The sequence below is a fragment of the Sinocyclocheilus grahami genome, unplaced genomic scaffold (assembly GCF_001515645.1).
Source record: "Sinocyclocheilus grahami isolate Dianchi unplaced genomic scaffold, SAMN03320097.WGS_v1.1 scaffold798.1, whole genome shotgun sequence".
In the NCBI taxonomy this organism is placed as follows: Eukaryota; Metazoa; Chordata; class Actinopteri; order Cypriniformes; family Cyprinidae; genus Sinocyclocheilus; species Sinocyclocheilus grahami.
This window is the reverse complement of record NW_015505977.1, coordinates 922,365-942,887: the sequence shown is the minus strand read 5'-3', so window position 1 is coordinate 942,887 and position 20,523 is coordinate 922,365. Positions and strand designations below refer to the sequence as shown.

Genomic DNA, 20,523 nt, shown 5'->3' with positions numbered 1-20,523 from the left:
TCATAAAGAAGGAGATTTCATCTATTTCCGACCTCTCTCGCTCTCATGGTTGTTTTTCCTCTCCTGAAGGGAAAACTAGCGCAATAGGAACTCTTGCTGCGATTTTTTGAGGAACGATGAAAACTAATGGCGTTCATTGTCGTTGATGACAAATCTGAGAGAGAGAAAAAATTAGACTCTCTTACGGCAATCGGTTTCATCTTCACCGTCTCCGCAGTCATCCTGTCCGTTACACCGCAGGTTTATAGGGATGCACTTTTGCCGGTGAGTGCACTTAAACTGGCCAGACAGGCAGATATACGAGTCTGAAAGCAGATGCAAACAAGGATATCATTGTATGATGCATCATACTGCATTATGCTTGGTCTCCATGTATCTATCCATCAATCTATAATTACCACAGTTGGCTTCATCGGAGTTGTCTCCGCAGTCGTTCTCTCCATCACAGATGAAGGGAGGGAGGGCACACAAACCCGTTCCACACTGGAACCTTCCGGGCTGGCATTTAAACTCCGCTGTAAACAAATGAGAGGACAAATCAGTAAAACAACTAACCAAGAAAGAAAGAAAGAACTAACGCAAGACAGAAAAATAAAGAGTTTTAAAAGTATAAAAAAAAACAAAAAACAACAACAGAAGTAGTAAAACAAAAAACAAACGGAAGAAGAACAGACAAAACAAAAAGGGAAACAGAATGAACAAACAAAAAGAGGAAAGAAGCCAGAAAGAAAACTAATGAAAAACAGACATAAACTCATGGAAAATGACAGAACAAAGAATGAATACATGAACAAGGAAATAACTAAACGGAAGAAAGACAGCCAAATGTATAATAATGTACAAATAACAAAAAAAGACAAACAAAGAAAGAAGGGTTAAGGTCATGAAAGAAAGAAAGAAAGAAAGAAAGAAAGAAAGAAAGAAAGAGCCTGCTCCCACAAACAAAATCCCCCCCCCCACCCACCCCGGTCGGCATCCTGCCCCCACTGTCCTTTTAATTAACTAAAATATGGTCACCCTATGTGTCTCAAATGGTGGCTTGCAAGTCCACAAAAATAATTAGCGTAGCAGTCAGCAAATTAGCAAGATTTCACCACAAAAAGAAATATAACTTCTATACGTGTAGTTCTTTTAGCAAACTAAAAACTCTTGACTGTAAATGAAAAATGGGGGTCCTAAAAGCAATCCATTTGAAAACCGCTGAGCTAGACTTGTCCATTATTGCTAATTATCAGCGGGCTACATAACCGCTCATTAACGGCACTTCAAACTCCCCAAAAATGGCAAGAAAAGTTCCCAAAGGAAGTCGTTTTACAAAAAAAAGGCACTTCACAACATTTCACTGCTCATACTGATCACAGAAACTGCCTGTTTGGCATAAACAATACTCTTCCCAGCTGGCAGATAATCCAGCGCTTTTAATCATTTTCGCTCTCGGTTGCTGGTGCCCCCTGCCTAGCGCTTTAAGAGTAAGAGTAACATTCTGCAAGCTGATGAACATTAGAGATGAACATTAAAAGACATTTTGCCTCAGACTGGGTCTTACCATCAGCGCTAATTAAAACTAGCCTAGCCGTGATGAATTTCGACATCTTCACAGGTTTTCTAGATGCTGTGCTCATCAGGGAAACTAACATTTTCAGGTAAATGGTACAGAATCACAGGGTGGAGATACACCACAGGGTGAAAGTGCACAAAAAATATGAAACAGGTAAGCAAAACAACACCAACAAAACATGGCAAACTCAATTACTAAGTCAATTAAGTCAAAGCTCCATAATGCATGCAAAAATAAGCGCACACATTTGGATTTTTGTCGAATGAGAGAAGTATGTGACCCCAAGTTTACTTGTATAGTGCATTTCCAGCATACTTTAAATAAATTTGTTTAGGCTTGATGTTTATGATAAAAGTTGTTTATAATGAACATTATCATTTATGATTGTTTTCTAAAAACGTATCTAAAATACGTTTATTTTTTTTATAATGTTTGGAAATATTTCTTTTTATTTATAGGTATTTTACATTATTTTTGAATGCAATAAAATTCAGTTTTTTTTTACTCAATAATTTAATTCCGACCTGGTGACTCTTACTCTTACAACTGAAATAATAAAACTTATTAAACCTGCAATAAGAAAACTGGTTGAAAACTAATACAATAAAATTAATACAACTTAATTTAAAATAAAAATACAAAAATATAAGCAAATCCTAAATAGTAATAAATATTATCATAGTATATACTGTTTTCATACTAAAACTCTGAACATAACTATTAAACGTATTATAATAAAAAACTAAACATAATTAATTATTTTATTTTAGATAACATTTCGGAGCTTCATGTATATTAGTAATTTAGTTCAAATATTTCTAGTTTTTCTTTTTTCTCTCCACCAGTTTTTACAAAAAAATATTTTGTAATTTGTTATTAATTTCTCAATAAAATAAAAATGTTTTGGAGGCAAATGTTTTTAGGTCTTGTTTACATTTTCAAATTCTATTTAAGTTGATGAAAGTGTCTTTTTTTCATAAAGAAAATGTTCATGTTCACATGTTTATTTCTGATATAACATTATTATTGATAGAGATATAAAGCAAGTATAAAGAGGACAGGATAGTGGGAAGATTGTCACCAGTAACTGTTGCGAGCCAGACTCGAACTTCGTTTGCCCACATGAGTATTTATCTGCTAGGCCACATATTCTGCAGCTATTAATATTTAATAAAAAAAGTAAATCATTTGATCTTTTCAAACCATCCATTCCATTTATTTTAAGCAAACGGAAGCATTTTATGAAAGCATGAGTCACAAAAATAATAATAAAAAACAGCATCAAACCTCAAAACGCGCGCCTTTTATCATCCAAGCCGACTCATTATAAAATCTTCCCGCCGCTTTCTCGATACCTTTCTCATTCGCTTTGTTATTTTCACTACGTTCGGTTAGAAATAAGAGCGAGACTTCCTCCGTCTGACAGAAACTTCCCATCATGCACTGCTACGACCGTAGCCAATCACTTTCTCAGTAGGGGTCTTTCACATTCCCCCGTCTCTCTCTGTCGTTCTGTCTGTTTCACTCTAACCCCCCGCCGCGTTCAGATCTAATTTGCTGGACCAGACCTTTTAAATCAAACTGATGGAGTTCCTGACTGATGAATCAACCCAAGCGTGCGTTTTTAACTGCTCCTTCGATGGCAAGCCACTCAATCTCTTCACACGAGGGCCGTGAGAGACTTTCTCATCCAACGGTCCCTTCAGAGCCAAATCGCTCATGGTTCCTTTTGCATTGACAAGCAGTTTCATACAGATTTAAAGACCATAACTGACGTTTTCATTAATAACGACTACTATAATGATATATTTACTGGGTAAGAGTGATTAAAGGAGCCATAACTTACACTTTTTCATAATCATTTTCTATACTAAGTGGGAAATACTTGTGATTCTAGTCACAATATGACCTTTTCCGTGTGCAAATATTCCCGGGCTTCGATATTCACGTCAATCAAGTGTCTAAAACGCTGTTTCAGGCTCAAGTTGAGCTTGTGAATTTCTAGAAAGCATCACAGGTGGCTGTTGATACCGCACTTTCCTCTGTGCTTTTGGATGTTGTGTCTGAATTATGCTCCATATGCTGTGAGAATGTGTATTTTTATGAAAGAAATAAGTAGGAAATTACAAGGGAATATGGAGGAAACACACTAATGAGTTTGAACTAAACACGATGGCATCTGAGAGCACAACAATTACAATAATGGTTATAAAAAGAGATTTTTAACAATTGTATAAGTAAAATTGTACATTTTAGAGAGCTTTATCCATCATACCTGTTTCAGAAGTGTGTAGTTTGATCCATCCAAACTGATCTTTCGGATTTCGTGATGGTCAGCTAGAATAAGAAAAGGCTCCTCTGCTGGAAAAGAAGAAAAAAAGTGTTTTATTTAAACATTTTATGCAATGCATGAAATATTTTATTTATATATTTTAAAATATTTTTATTTTATATTTTATTTTATTTAATGCGATGCATAAAATATTTTTGTATTTTACTATATTTATTGCATAAATTATTTTAATTTATACATTTTTTTTATTTTTAGTGTATTTTTTAAAATATATATTTCATGCAAGATAAAACATTTTCCCCACAACATTTCTTCAGAACATTAAATTGTTTATTACCTGAAAAACAAAAAGCAAAACTCTTTCTTTAATCCTATAAGTGAATAACAAAGTACTTAGGATTTTGTAATTTTCAGTTATATGGATGTATTGGGATTCCAAATACTTTAAAAAGCCTTTAAATAAGTGTTTGTGTTGCTCTATGGATTATTCTGGCAGCGAGACATGACTGCAACTTCAGTTTGACGACTTGAAATCAATTTCCTGTGAGCTGCCAACACTTGAACATCCACTTCCTGTCAAGTCTGGGACTTAGACTTGTCAGTCATACGAAAAAAGGGCTTTATTACTTGAGTGTATGTGTTTGTGTGTGTGTGTGTAGGCGCATGTCTTTGAAGGAGAGACACTTGCAAAACACTTTGCACAAAAACAGTACTGTAGCAGTACAGGGATGGTATCAAATGCTACTTTGTTATACTAACATATATATATATATATATATTAGGGCTGTCAATCGATTAAAATATGTAATCGTGATTAATCGCATGATTGTCATGAGTTAAGATTAATCGCAACTTAAATCGCACATTTTTTATCTGTTCTAAATGTACCTTAAATTAATACTTTTCAAGTTTTTAATACTCTAATCAACATGGGCATGGACAAATAAGGATGCTTTATCCAAATGTATGTTTATCATTAGTGAAACCATAGTCAACAGAGCCTGAAGACTAGACATGTTTCACAGGTCATAGACGGTTTTCAAAAAACTTGTTCATGTCTATTAGACACATGATAAAAAGAACATAGTGCAAAGAGAAGTAATGGGAACCTGGTATTTCTGAGCAATTTACTTACACAAGCCTGTTTACATTTTCACACGACAGGGCAGCTCGCTTCTTCTGAACATGATGCACATTTATTATTTATTATTACCTTTGTTTGTCTCTCTGTGCACACAAACTGTATTTTGATGTAGCTAAATTCTCAATAAAACAGTTTTTATTTTTATATTTTACTGTTTCTGTTGTCAGACAACGGGATGAATATGAAATAGTGACTGAAACACGACCCATTAAGACTACATAACCAGCTCTCTCTTCCAAGATGTTAATAATACACATAAGATAAAGACAATAGCTGTGCTGTGATTTCAACTATACTTGCATGTAAAATTTAAAGCAACATAATATCTGTTTTAACTGAAAGCGCTGCTCCTCTCCACCGCTCGCTGAACAGAGCGGACGCAGAGAGATTGGGCGTTAATAAAATGAGTGCTGTTAAAATTTATTTGCGTTAACACGTTATTAACACTAATTAAGTTTGACAGCCCTGATTTTTTTAGGATTCAGTTTTAGGATTCAATTTCAGATTACAGACCTCGTGCTCAAGGCCATGAAAAACAAAAATCTGCTTATATACATAAATATTTTTCAAATATGAATTGTCCACTATTAAAAAACAACAATATGGTGACAGGGTTGACATTTTAAGGCACTTTAAAAGGATAAAGCAATACAACTTAACTTTCTTTAGACAAAGCATGTTTAAAACATTAGAAAATGTGTTTTTATATTATATAATTATATTTATATTTGAATTATATTGCTTAAAATAAACATCAGTTGTTCTCTATACAATATTATGGTAACAGGGTTCATGTTTTAAGACACTTTAAAAAGATAAAGCAATAAAACCTTTTTTTTCTTTTTTGGTTTGATAATGTGTTTTTAAAACATTAAAAATATTTTAAAATATTATATAATTCTATGCATATTTCAATTATATTACTTAAAAATAAATTAGCGATTGTTCTCGAAACATTATCATGGCAACAGGGTTGATATTTTAAGATGTTTTAAAAAAAAATAAAGCAATAGAATGTATGAGACTTTAGCTTGTCTTTGATGGGTTAATATTTTAAACTATTATATAATTATATGTATATTTCAATTATATTATATTACTTAACAAATAAATGAACGATTGTTCTCGAAACATTATCATGGTAACAGGGTTGATATTTTAAGATGCTTTAAAAATAGAGTGTATGAGACTTAAGCTCGTATTTGATGGGTTTGCTTAATAAAAGTATTATGATGACATTATTATTAAATATGTTATTTATAAAATCGGTAATGGAAAAATATTTACATCATGGTAACAGGGTTGATGCATTCTTTTTAGTAACGCAGTCAATTGAAACCTAAAAAACATTAGGACACAATAAAACAAAATACTAGCTTTATTTCTATGTATTTTTTTTCATCAAAATTTGTAAACAAAAAAGTAAACAAAGTAAAATTTGGTAGGGGAAGATAGATCCCCAATTATCCCTATCAATAGAAAAATGGGAAAAACTAAGCTAAACAAAAAATAAATAAATAAATAAAATAAAAATGTCTGCATTAACACACAACCTATTTTGTAGATTTTTTGTAGAATCCTATGGTACATGTTCAAATATGGTATCATATATGGTATTATCATAGGATATTATATATGGTATTAACATAGTACCTTGTTAAAAAGGCAATTGTAATTGTAAATGGTGGTCTTCGGCAGATTTCATTAGCAGCTTCTTTGCATGTCAGCAGTGTTTGCGAGCGTACACTAAACGAGTGAATAAAAACGTCTTTCTTTTATACAGTAAATAACTGCAGGCAGATGCCATATGTCACACCTGGATTTTCTCTTAGCCAATCAGAGCTCATCTCCAGCTGACGAACTAATTATCTTCAACCTCCTGTTGCTTTCCTCTAAATATAAGTCACAACAAGACTCACTATGCGTGTTCTCGCCCGTGCGGGGTGTTTCTGGGCAAGTGTGACAGTAAAATCTCTTTGTGAGGGTCCACAGGAGCTCATTCACACCTGTGCTGCTGAATAGAGCAGAGTACCTGAGAGAGACCTGCAGCTGTGCGGGTTACTGGCAGGACGCTGGTACCCGTCGGCACACAGGCAGTGAAAAGACCCGTAGGTGTTGATGCACTGGTGACTGCAGGGAAAGTTCTCGGAACATTCGTCCACGTCAATGCAGGTCCTGCCGTCGTTTTTCAGACGAAACCCCGGCCAACACGTACACTAGAGAAGAAAGTAAAAAACAAAGATTTGTGGGTGAATCTCACAGAACTCTGCCAAGAACATGTATGGGTTATTTCACAACAAAATATAAATAAATTACCTTTAATATATAATTATAACGAATTAAAAACATATAAATATGTTTTTCAATACATTTTACTGAAATGTTTTGAAATGTTATATATTATATTTCAGTTATGTTACATTAATTAACATAAAACAAAATAGATTAAATTTCTCATTAGATGTTAAATATAAGCCATGGTTTTCCAATGCTGTGGAATCAGGAACTCAGAAATGAAATTAAATGAAATAAAATAAAGTTACATAACACAAAATATTATTAGTAGTAGTAGTAGTAGTATTAATAAACTAAATAAATCAATACATAAATAATGTTTGTTATATAATATTAATAATATTATTGTATTACTGGTATTTTTATTTTATATTATATGATATTACTAACAAAAAATTAATTGCAATGAAAAAAGTCTTAATGGTCCTTAAAATATGCATAATTTATTTCAGATAATCAGATTTATTATTTTATTATTACTTTTTAACATATAAATTAATTTTATATAATTTCTTAATTAAAGTTTCTATTAAATGTCTGGGTGAAATATGACCATGACAAATTTTCATGTGATTCACTCTAATACTAAAATATGCATAATTTATAAAAAATTTATTTTTTATATATATTTTAAACTATTTTAATTTATAACTGTATTTGAATAATTTTAGAATTTCTTCATCAAATTTTTGATTTGACTTTAAGGTAAAATATGACAATGCCAAATTTATATAAAATTCACTCTAATACTAATGAGAGACTAATGGACAGGAAGTGAGCAGTGAAACAAAACGATGTTTACAAAGTTTCTAGACCATTAGTTTAGTCATTAGTCATTCATTAAAACGATGCTTTATATTTTAATTATGCTGTAACAAAAGCTAAAACAAGCCAGAAAAACAAAGTTCTAGTAAGTTTGGAGCCGCCGTGTCCTTGACTGCCGGTTTTTAAAGTCAGTGTGGCTGTCAAACGACCGGCCCAGTATTCTGAGATATCAGCCAAACGAAGCTGTTCGATCTGCCACTCACTGTGTGTGTGTGTGTGTGTGTGTACTGGTTTATATATCCTGGTGGGGACTTAAACCTGACTACACACAGACTCATGGGGAGTCGTGTCACGGTGGGGACCTAAATTGTGGTCCCCACGGGTACAAAAGCTTATAAATCATACAGAATTAAGTTTTTTTGAAAATCTAAAAATGCAGAAAGTTTCCTGTGAGGGGTAGGTTTAGGGGTAGGGTTGGTGTAGGGCAATAGAATATACGGTCTGTACAGTAGAAAAACCATTACGCCTATGGAGAGTCCCCACAAGGATAGCTGACTGTGTGTGTGTGTGTCATTTTCCCACTAAAAACACACACTGTTTGTGTATCTCAAGCACTGAATAGCTAGCCTACGTGTTTTAGCTCTCTTGTTTATACATTCACTGGTTAAACGTAAACTGACTGGAAATGGGATCATAACATTCTCCACGGATTTAGCACTAAGTTTTATAAACCTCTGTGGAATGTAAAAACATTATTACTTCGAATGATTTGTTTGCGCAGACTTTCCCAATATTGTCGTAGCCTGCTAATGATGTTTAGCGAAGATTTGTTTAAAAAACAAAAACATTCTTTTGTATTCATAGGTCGTAGTTTCATGTGTGGATGTCTTTAGAGCGGAAGTTGAACCAGATGCTTAATTCGTAAAAATAAAAACCTTGTACAGCGTGACAAATGTGCTTCAAACACACCTTGTATCCCACGGGTAGGTCTTGACAGTCCTGGGTACAGCCGCTGACTTTACGGTTCAAACACTCGTTAACGTGGCAGTTCCTCTCGTCGGATCGGTCGCCGCAGTCGTCGTGCTGATTACACACGCTCCCCAGCGGGACGCAGCGGCCGTTTGCGCACATGAAAACCGAACCGTTGCACAAACTTTCTAAAACATGGAGCAGCGGGAAAAAAGGGGGAGACAGAAATCAACAAAACCATCAGATTAGATACACAGAACTTGAGTGGTTGCTAGGGTGCTCTGGACAGACTGTAGCACGTTTCTATGCCTTACCTCTGGCTGCTATGTGGTTGCTAGGGTGTTCTGAGAGCTTTACAGCCTGTTTTGTTATGGTGTTCTTTGTTTTTTCAATATGTTGCAACTGTATGTGGTTGCTAGGGTGTTCTAGGTGGTTTTGGCACTTTGCTATGGTGTTCTTGGTGGTTTTCAATATGTTGCTACTGTATTTGGTTGCTAGGGTGTTCTAGGTGGTTTTGGCACTTTGCTATGGTGTTCTTGGTGGTTTTCAATATGTTGCTACTGTATTTGGTTGCTAGGGTGTTCTAGGTGGTTTTGGCAATTTGCTATGGTGTTCTTCAATGTGTTGCTACTGTGCTAGGTTCTGGTTGGTTGCTAGAATGTTGCTTAATGGTCCAAGTCAAAAGAGCCTTATTACTATTTTTAAGTTGTACTGTAAACATGTTGTACAACTGAACTGAATTTCCCACCAGAAATATAAACATAAAACTGTTGCTTAATGAGCTTGGTTGGGAACAGTATTGGCATCTGTTAACATTAATGGCATATGTTTGCCCTGAAACCAAAAATTGAAGAACAGAGGCACAGCAGCTTCATCAGCCCCTCTCAGCCCAGCTCAGGTGGTACTGGCAGGGGTACAGGACGCAAACGGGGAGGACCAGGTGTTCTGACAAATCCCATATGGGACGGAACCTGGGGACCTGTCAGTCAAATGGGATGCATGACACATGAGAGGGACTCGCCTGCAGCGGAACACTTTGGGTTGAGTGGCAGCTCGTCCGATTGGTCCAAACAATCGGGGAAGCCATCACACTCCCATTGGGCTCTCAATAAACACCGCCCATCTGCGCAGCGGAACTCCTCCTCTTTGCATAAACGATATTCTGTTGAAAAAGAGAGCGAAAGAGTATGAGAGGGAGAGAATTTAAACAACGGGGGGCAAAAAGTTCAAGCTGTTACTGTTTCAAATAGGTAGGCATGATATTTCAGTCACCATTATTATTGAGTTTAAACAAGAAATATAGTCACTGATATAAATTCGCAATTGTGAGATGTCACAGTAAAAAAAGTCACAATTATAAGAAATACTCAGACTGCAAGACAAAGTCATTTTTTTGTGATAAAAAACCACAATGGGAGACAAATTATGATAAAAGTCATTGCGAGATATAGTCATATCGCCAAAATGACTGTAATTGTGAGAAATACATCGAGAAGAAAGAATTACATTTTGTGATATAAAAAGTCGAAATGGGACACAAAGTCGCAAATTGTGAGAAACAGTCACATTGCGAGATATAAAACTCGCAATATTTTATATTTTTTTATTTTAAAAAATCATTGTGAAACAAAATCTAAATTGCGAGAAATGCATTGAGAGATTTAAAGTCATATATTGAAATATAAAGTCACCAGTAGGACAATACATTTGCAATTATTAAATAAAGAAAAATAATCGCAATTGCTAAAAATAGTCATATTGAGAGAAATACAGATACGTTTTGTGTTATAAAGTCACACTGCAAGATATAAAACCTCACTGGAGACAAAAATATATTTGTGAAAAAAATAATCGCAATTGCGAGAAATATGTGAAGAGAAATAAAGTCACAAATGGGACATATGAAGTCACAATTATGACAAAAAAAAATCTAAATTATATAGATATATAAAGTGATATATAGCAAATTATGAGAAAAAAAAGTGGCATATATGAGAAAAATCAAGTTGTGAGATTTAAAGTCACATTTTGAGATGGGACATATGAAGTTTCAATTATTAGAAAAAAAACACAATTATTATTGTCAAAATAATACCTTTTACATAAGACAAAAAAGCAGATTTTAGGACCATAGAAATGTTGCACTTTGGCATTATTTCAATGTTAATTAAGCACATTTTCACTTAACTTTACTCACTTAAATTTATGCTGATTTTAAAATAACTTAAGAAATTAAAAATAACTATTGGAGTATCCTTTCTAAATTACATTTATATTCTTTAATTTATTTATTTATTTTTGTATGCAACTTTATGCAAAAATGTTTTTTTTTTTGGGTTGATTTTCTTTTCGATTTTGTGGTAAAATGCGACCCAGACAGGTTTGTGAGTTCCTTCCTCATAGATAACAATAAAAAGTGTGAAGAGTAGCCTATATTTCCATCAATTATTCTGAATGAGCATGTTTATTCTTAGATCTGAGGTATGGGGCATTGAGTTATGCATGCATTCCAAACGCTAAAACGTCCAATTAATGTTGTGCCAACACAATTACAACCCATTAAACAGGCCGCAAAGGGATGGTCATTTTCAACAGAAAGTAATGAATTGAGAAACCGGAGCTGCTCACCGCATTCCAGAGACTCGTCAGAACCATCCCCGCAGTCGTCGTCATGGTCACACACGAAACGCCGCGGGACACAGTTCTGGTTCCGGCACTGGAACGTGCTCTCGGTGCACGTGTTGTTCGGAGCTTATTAAAGAGAGGAACAGGAACAAACAGGACATTAGGTATGTGTTAGGATAAAAAGAATAGCACATAACAGACACCTGAGACTTGTCTCAAATCCCCAATTATTTTAGTTGTGACTCTGAAAATTCAGGGACAGCAGATGAAAAGAAGATATTTTGGGTAAATTTGGCACCTTGTTATCCAACAGTGGTGTTAACAGTGTTCACTGTTTCAGATTGCAAATTTTAAACATAAACATAAGTAACATGAATCCAGTCAAATATGTCCAAACCTTTGACAGATGCATTCATTTACTAACTTCATCACTATTGCAAAAAGCAGCAATTACGTTACCACACTGCAGTTTGGGGTGAAAATAGGAACAGGAAGATGCTGGTTTTGTGAAAGGAAATATAATGTTTGAAATTACCACAGCCAGATACCGCTAGTTCATCGCTACCATCGGGACAATCTCTCTCCCCATCACATAACCAGTTCCTGGGTACACAAGCGTACGATCCTGGGCAACTGAACAAACCGGGGGCGCATGTTGCCGAGCCTGTCAAGAAAAAAAGAGATTGAGCATCGCAATCTCAAGCCAACATGCTGCCATTAATGAATATTCATTTGTTTAAAAACAAAAACTTTCTCGAAATAATTGATAAAGTTTAAGCATTGTCTTGAGAACTTGTTTAACAATCTGTTTGTGTTTGACCTTTGAGAGACCTGAGTTTTTTTTTTTTTCAGAGCCCATTTGTTAGGAGCACAGCGTGGCCATAAATTCACAACTATGATGAAACCGCAGGCCAATTTTTCTTCCCGCCTCTTTCGTGTTGATTTATATCCTTGCTCTCAGAGGAAGTCTTTCATTGTGTGGCCTAAATGCAAATACGTGCTTCAGAGTTTTACCGCAAATTTCCTCGCTTTCGTCCAATCCGTCACCGCAGTCGTCCTCCCCGTCACAGAGCCACTGTTTGGCGATGCACTTGTTTTTTGAGCAGGCGAACTGATTCCAAAGGCACGATGAATCTAGAGGGAAAAGTTTGAACTTTGAAAATAAACCCACGGGAGGCAGTACTGACATTTAAGGAACGGTACAAACAAAAATGTTGATTCTTTCATCATTTATGTTGTTTTAAACCACTTTGGCTTTAGTTCTTTCATAGAACACAAATGTTCACACTGCTCTTTTTCCAAATATAAAGGGATAAATAGAAATAAAACACATTAAAATGTGTAAACATTTTATCTTGTGGTCCAGGAAAGAAAAAGTCATACGGGTTTGGAAAGACATAAAGGTGAATAAATAATAACAGAATTTTTATTTTGGCAGGAAAACTACAAAGTAAATAAATAAACCCTATAATAACCAAAATAAAACATGTACAACAATATTTTATAATTATATATTAAGAAATAATTAAGAAAAAAGTCAGAGAGGTTTGAAAAGAGAGTGAATGAATAAATGACCGAATTTTCATTTTGGCGGGAAACTAAAGTACATTATATTTGTAACCTGTTACAACCAAAATAAAACACACAAAAAAATATCTAAATATGTTATGTTGTGCTCCAAGAAAGAAAAAGCCATATGGGTTTGAAATGACATGAATTATATCCTATAATAAGCAAAATGAAAGTGAAAACACTTCAATAGTTATAAGTTTGCCTTTGAAAGCCAAATTGAGTGCAATATCTGAGGAAAGTGGCATCTAAAAGCCCTCTTCGCCCTTGTTGGGATTAGAGATTCAACTTTGGAAGGCGATCGTGCTAGCAAGCACTTTTAAAGTAATTGTCCACTTGCATACGCACGCGAGCCACGAAAGCTGCGAGCAAATATGCCCCTATCAGCAGTCTGAAAGTTTGTTTGCTTGCGTTTGCCATGGATTTTGTGATATCTCTGCAAAGCCACCGGGGGCTGGGACAGAGAGAACAAGGTCACCAAGAGAAAGGTTTTAAAAAGTGACACCAAAAGGGCTGAAGACAACGAAAGCGAAGAGGATGAATAGGTAAATGAGGGTCATTCTTCAAAACCTGCCTTACGGGAAGTCTCAAAAGAACAAATAACCAAAATGAAAGGTGAAAAAGCACCGGCACATTCGTCAAGATCAAGGACACGGAAACAAATCCATATTACTTCTGATTTTGGGTCAGTGACTACGAGGTCGCTGCGCGGTCCAGAGTTGTGCTGGCTTCACGGGAGCTTCAGTCGCAGTTCAGAGTTCTTGCTCAGAATAAGACGCTTTGAAGCGGAACCAAAAGGATTCCCGGCACGGGGTCGGGACAGAAGCAAAGCAAAGCAAAGACTGGTCGCAGCAGGAAAGCAGAACTTCCTAGAACTTCCTACTCTACAGTTCTGCTCACTTTAGAGGTACATCACAAGGGAAACATGAATGTCGATAAGATTAATAATTATACAACACATTATAGCAAGATGTGGCTGGAATGACCCTTCACCTAAAGTTATACAGTTGTTCAAGTAACTTTCTTTAAAGATATATTGAAATTCATCTAAATATCCCCCGTAAGCATATCCTGAAATTGCAAGAAATAATTTATAATAATATAAGTCATCATAATTATGAGAAACAGTCGCAATGTGAGATATAAAGCAGAATTGTGAAAATATATAGTCACATTGCGAGATATATAGACGTATTGTGAGATATAGTAACAATTAAGTCACTATTAAGAGAAATAAAGTCACATAGCAAGACTTAAAGTCACCATGGGAAATATAAGTCCCAAATTGTGAGAAATAAAGCCAAAAATCATATTGCGAGATATAAAGCAGAATTGCTAGATATATAGACATACTGTGAGACAGAGTAGCAATACTGGAAAAAAAAATAAATTCACTATGACAAGAAATAAAGTTATATTGCGAGACTTAAAGCCGCTGTAGAATATATAAAGCCACAAATTGTAAGAAATAAGAAATGATCGCATTACAAGATTTAAAGCACAGCAAGATATATAGTCATATTGTAAGATATAGTAATTTTACAAAGAAAAATAATCGTTGGTATAAAAAGAAATAAAGACAGACATAAAGTCACCATGGGAGACTTAAATTTGCAAATTGCAAAAAATAAAGAGGTACAAAGTCACATTATGGAATATAAAGCAGTATTGAAAGATATATAGTCATATTGTCAGATACAGTAGCAATTTTAGAAGACAATGTCACTACAAGAAATTAAGTCACACTGTGAGATTTAAAGTCACATTTTCAGTTATACATTCAGAATGGCTATAACAAGAAATAAAGTCACATTGCGAGACTTAAAGTCACCACTGAAGACATAATGTCATAAATTGTGAGAAATAATGTCATAATTATGAGCAGCACTGCAAGATATACAGTCAAATTGTGGGATATAGCAATTCTACAAAACAAATTACGACACATTGCGAGTCACATTTTCAGATATAAAGTTACCACAGGAGATGTATATTCACAAATTGAGAAAAATAAAGAGGAATAAAGTTGCACTGTGAGATAATGCAGCACTGCAAGATATATAGTCATACTGCAAGGTATAGTAGCAACTTTAAAAGAAAATGTTGCTATAACGAGAAATAAAGTCCCATTGCGAGATTTAAAGTTACATTTTCAGTTATAAAGTCATCATGGCTATAAAGTCATAATTACAGAAATAATATTGCATTGCGAGATATAAAGCAGCATTGCGAGATACAGTATATAGACATAATATGAGATATAGTACCAATTCTGGAAAAAAATATATAATCACTATATCGAGAAATAAAGCCACGTTGCCCGATTTAAAGTCACCATGGAAGCCAAAAAGTTACAAATTGTAAGAAATAAAATCATAATTATGAGAAATAGTCACATTAAAATATAAAGCAGAATTGTGAGACATAATAGCAATTCCAAAAAATAGTCTCTATAATGAGAAATAAAGTCACATGCAAGATTTAAAATCACATTTTGAGACATGAAGTCACCATGGGGGATATACAGTGCTGTGAAAAGGTTTTTGCCCCCTTCCTGTTTTTTTCAATTTTTTGCATATTTGTCACACTTAAAAGATTCAGATCATCAAATAAATTTTAATATTACACAAAGATAATGCAAGTAAATACAAAATGCAGTTTTTAAATGATGATTTAATTTATTAAAGGAAAAAAGCTGTCCAAATCTACGTGGCCCTACGTGAAAAATTAATTGCCCCCTCCTGTTAAATCATGAAAGAACTGCAATTAACCACATTATTTTCGAAAGCTGAGTTAAATTTCACTAGCCACACCCAGGCCTGATTACTGCCAAGTTGACGTGTATCAGTCTGGAAAGGATTATAAAGCCATTTCTAAGGCTTTGGGACTCCAGCGAACCATAGTCAGAGCTATTATCCACAAATTGAGAAAACTTGGAACAGTGTTGAACCTTCCCAGGAGTTGCCGGCCAACCAAAATTACTCCAAGAGCACAACGACGACTCATCCAGGAGGTCATAAAAGAACCCAGAACAATATCTAAAGAACTGCAGGCCTCACTTGCCTCAATTCGGGTCAGTGTTCATGATTCAACAATAAGAAAGAGACTGGGCAAAAACGGCATCCATGTGAGTGTTCCAAGGCAAAAGCCACTGCTGACCAAAAAGAACACAAAGGCTCGTCTCTCATTTGCCAAAAAATATCTTGATGATCCCCAAGACTTTTGGGAAAGTATTCTGTGGACTGATGAGACAAAAGTTGATCTTTTTGGAAGGTGTGTGTCCCGTTACATCTGGCGTAAAACCAACAGAGCATTTCATAAAAAGAACATCATACCAAGAGTCAAACATGGTGGTGGTAGTGTGATGGTCTGGGGCTGCTTTGCAGCTTCAGGACCTGGACGACTTGCCATAATTGACGGAAGCATGAATTCTGCACTCTATCAGAAAATCCTGAAGGTGAATGTCCGGCCATCAGTTTGTGACCTCAAGCTCAAGCGCACTTGGGTTATGTAGCAGGACAATGATCCCAAACACACCAGCAAGTCCACCTCTGAATGACTCAAGAAAAACTAAATTAAGGTTTTGGAGTGGCCAAATCAAAGTCCGGACTTAAATCCGATTGAGATGCTTAAACAGTCCATTCATGCTCGAAAACCCTCCAATGTGGCTGAATTAAAACAATTCTGCAAAGAAGAGTGGGCCGAAATTCCTCCACAGCGATGTGAAAGACTCATTGCCAGTTATCGCAAACACTTGATTGCAGTTGTTGCTGCAAAGCGTGGCACAACCAGTTATTAGATTTCAGTTATTAGATTTTTTTTCCCTTAATAAAAGAAATCATCATTTAAAAACTGCATTTTGCATTTACTTGCATTATCTCTGTGTAATATTAACATTTGTTTGATGATCTGAATCTTTTAAGTGTGACAAATATGCAAAAAATAAAAAAACAGGAAGGGGGCAAAAACCTTTTCACACCACTGTACATTTTAAGAAATAATTATGTGAAATACAGTAACATTGCAACATATAATGCAGCATTGCGAGAATTCTAAAAAAATAAATTACGAGAAAAAAAGTCACATTTTAAAATGCAAAGTCACAAATGAGACATAAACTCGCAATTATATGGAAAAAGTTGCAATTATGAGAATATAATTAGCTTTTTTGTTTTTACCCTGAAGTGGAAATGAGCTTCAATAAAATGCAATCACATAAAAGTACGAGCTTATAAGACTTCTACAATAATTTGTCTGGAATTTGAAATAACTTTTAGATAAAAGCGTAACTGTAACTCTCTAAAGCCAGGAATGTCAAGCAGCTAAACTCTCACATTTAGCACTTACCACATACTAGCCGTGACAAGTGGATCAATAGAGCAAAATAGCACTTACGTTCTAATGGTGGTGCGTGACTTGAAGATAAATAAAGTCTTCAGACGTGAATATATTCATTAGAATGACATATAGAGCACACAATGTGTCCGGCAGGCCTGACCAGTTGAAGAATGTAGAAATGTGGCGCTCACCGCATTGAAATTCATCCGCTCCGTCCTCGCAGTCTTTCTGTCCATCGCACAACCAGACGCTGGAGATGCAGTTTCCACTGGGACATGCAAAATGGCCGTCCTCACATGTATGAATTGAAGAAGCTGGGAGAAATGCCAAAATGAAGAAAATGAGGGTTAAGAGGAACCTGTAGAAAACCATCTGAAGTTCTTACTTTCAACAATTACCAAAGGGTTTGCTAGGTTCACCACTATTTTGAGAAAATAAAAAGGATGGGAACATGCTGTAAACAAATCAATTGTATGACCTCTAAATGTCTACCTCAGCTTCAGTTATCCAATTTGTTATCTGTGGTTTTGTATTTGCGTTTGGATTCTGACTTGCGTATCAAGGATGCATCTCCTTGAGTAAAAGTCTGAGTTTTTGTTTTCTATAGGATAGGAGCGACCTTTTGAAATCATAAATGGGTGTTTACAGGAACTTTGATGTCCCTATGCATTGATTTTTATTACAAAATTTTGTTTTTCTTTGCTGTGTAAAGACTCTAAAACTGTCTAAGAAAACCGTTTAATATGGTATCATTCATATGATACTTTTCCTTTATATATTATTTTGTTTTACCGTTTTTTCCAAGACCAATAATTTTTTCCAAGAAGTTTAAATCTTAAAATATCAAAGTACAATAAAAAAAACAACTATTTTTTAACTATGATAATTAAAGCAAAAGTGAAAAACATTTAAATGTATAGACATGTATATAACAAATATGCATGGATACAAATACACGTGAATATATATTCTGTCATCAACACATAAAATGGTCATAATCGAACCTGTAGAGAAATAAAAAAATAAACATTTTGTTGTTGTCAAATCAAAATTATTATAGGGATTTATTTATTTATTTATTTCAGTTGCTAATTAATAACCCTGAAAAAAATCTGCCACATGTTGCATTGACTTTATATATTATTATTGTGTAAACTAATAAATGAAGTGAATAAATTATCATTTACAATTCAAATTCAATTGTGATCATTAAAAGGTCTGTGTAAAAAATATATATATATATATAAAAAAAAAATTGTGACTTGTTGATGCTACAGTTTAATTTATACACATTCTGTGTATTTTTATATATATACTACACTATGTCAGAATGTGAATACATTTCATTTACATTTAGTCATTTAGCAGCGACTAAATGAATGAATGAATGAATGAAACTGTAGCATCAACAAGTCACAATAAAAAATTCACACATGATCATTAGCAACCCGCTTCTACCACAATTCCTTCATTGACATTCCCTAACTTGCAGATTTCAAAGACAAATCCAACTTTCCAACTTTTAATTACAGCATTGCGATGACGTTTATACGTGCTCAGCTCATAAATTCTGACAGGACTGTAAAGTTCCGCAAAAAAATTCTACACACTCATCGACTTCCAGAGTTCTGTTTCACTCAGCCACAAGGACTTATTAAGTCACTAAATATTCTCAGTAGGTCCTGGGCTTTCTACATATATCATAAATATCTAAGTATAATACTGTCAAATATTTGGCAGGACTCAGTGTGATTGAGTCAAAAAAGTCCACATTTCACAGCCTCATAAAAGGCTCTGGCGATGTGAGCCGTCACTGCACCGCAATGCAAACTTTGTAAAAATTCCCTTTGTTCCCAGTACTATTTTCCATTCTTAATGTGACAACATTGTACTTTGAACACAAACAAACAAGAGAAAGACAGTCCGGGGGAGAGAATGCAAATGCATTTCTACCGTGGCAGTGTATTTCGTCTGCGTAATCCCCACAGTCGTTGGCTCCATCACAGATCCAGGAGGGATGAACACACAGCGACGTGGAATTGCAGCTTAGAAACCTTTCACTGTTGCTGGCACGAGAACCCAATCTGTAGTATTCCATGCAGTCTGTGCTATCTGGAAACAGAGAGGACAATGAGACGAGTGTTTCACACGTTAAGTGACACACAAACACACACCTCCAGAAGTGCGAACGGGCTAGCGCCTTTACACATGTTAATCTTACTACAGCTTTTCTCGTCCGATGTGTCAGCGCAATCGATGATCTGATTACACCAGGATGATGCAGGAATACAGGCACCATCTGCACAACGTCGATCAGAGGACGAACACGAGGAATCTGGAACCAGAAGGGAAAAAAGCAGATTAACTAGATACACCTTAAAGCATACAAAAACAATTTAAATGAAGTCAAACCACTTTTAAGAAAACCAAAATGCTTTAAATAAAGTCAGACCACTTTTAAGCAAATCAAAATGCTTTATATCAAATAATTTTAAAGCAAACCAAAATGCTTTGAATAAGGTTAGACCACTTTAAAGGGGTCATATGATGCGATTTCAATTTTTCCTTTCTCTTTGGAGTGTTATAAGCTCTTGGTGCATAAAGAAGATCTGTAAAGTTGCAAAGTCTAAAGTCTCAAATCCAAAGAGATATTCTTTATAAAAGTTAAGAGTCAACCACGCCTACCTAAAACACCTCGTTCTAACACGCCCCACATGTCTACGTCACGATGTGGGAAGATTTGCATAACGCCGCCCAAATGTTCACGCAAAGAAAGGAGGAGTAACTTTTATTCTAGCTGTAGTATTGTTGCTGCCGCCATGTCGTGAAGACGCTGTGTTTCGTTGTGAAAGTGAAACTACTTTGTTTGGTCTTCCAAAAGAGGACGATATCTGCTTCGTCATGCTTAGAGCTGATCCGCGCTGGTAGCTGAGGAAATACATCAACTTCGCGCTGTGGATCACAGGA

General features: G+C 35.1%; 1 protein-coding gene and 1 long non-coding RNA gene across 2 annotated transcripts in view; both read right to left on the bottom strand.

The window, feature by feature from the left end:
- Positions 1 to 545, bottom strand: part of LOC107561919 (uncharacterized) — a 12,271-nt gene extending 11,726 nt beyond the window's left edge. Inside the window, exons 1-2 of the long non-coding RNA XR_001605935.1 lie at positions 399 to 545; positions 186 to 305 (exon numbers count right to left, since the gene is read on the bottom strand). This is a non-coding gene — a long non-coding RNA (uncharacterized lncRNA). The remainder of the gene's footprint in view (positions 1 to 185; positions 306 to 398) is intronic.
- LOC107561892 (low-density lipoprotein receptor-related protein 1B-like) overlaps positions 1 to 20,523 on the bottom strand; it is a 263,568-nt gene that overhangs the window by 31,881 nt on the left and 211,164 nt on the right. The window contains exons 50-62 of the mRNA XM_016246424.1: positions 19,778 to 19,891; positions 19,510 to 19,668; positions 17,748 to 17,870; positions 12,664 to 12,783; positions 12,185 to 12,313; positions 11,653 to 11,775; positions 10,046 to 10,186; positions 9,025 to 9,212; positions 7,028 to 7,211; positions 3,834 to 3,919; positions 3,574 to 3,640; positions 399 to 515; positions 186 to 305 (exon numbers count right to left, since the gene is read on the bottom strand). Of these exons, the coding sequence (XP_016101910.1) occupies positions 186 to 305; positions 399 to 515; positions 3,574 to 3,640; positions 3,834 to 3,919; positions 7,028 to 7,211; positions 9,025 to 9,212; positions 10,046 to 10,186; positions 11,653 to 11,775; positions 12,185 to 12,313; positions 12,664 to 12,783; positions 17,748 to 17,870; positions 19,510 to 19,668; positions 19,778 to 19,891 (1,671 nt within the window). The remainder of the gene's footprint in view (positions 1 to 185; positions 306 to 398; positions 516 to 3,573; positions 3,641 to 3,833; positions 3,920 to 7,027; positions 7,212 to 9,024; positions 9,213 to 10,045; positions 10,187 to 11,652; positions 11,776 to 12,184; positions 12,314 to 12,663; positions 12,784 to 17,747; positions 17,871 to 19,509; positions 19,669 to 19,777; positions 19,892 to 20,523) is intronic.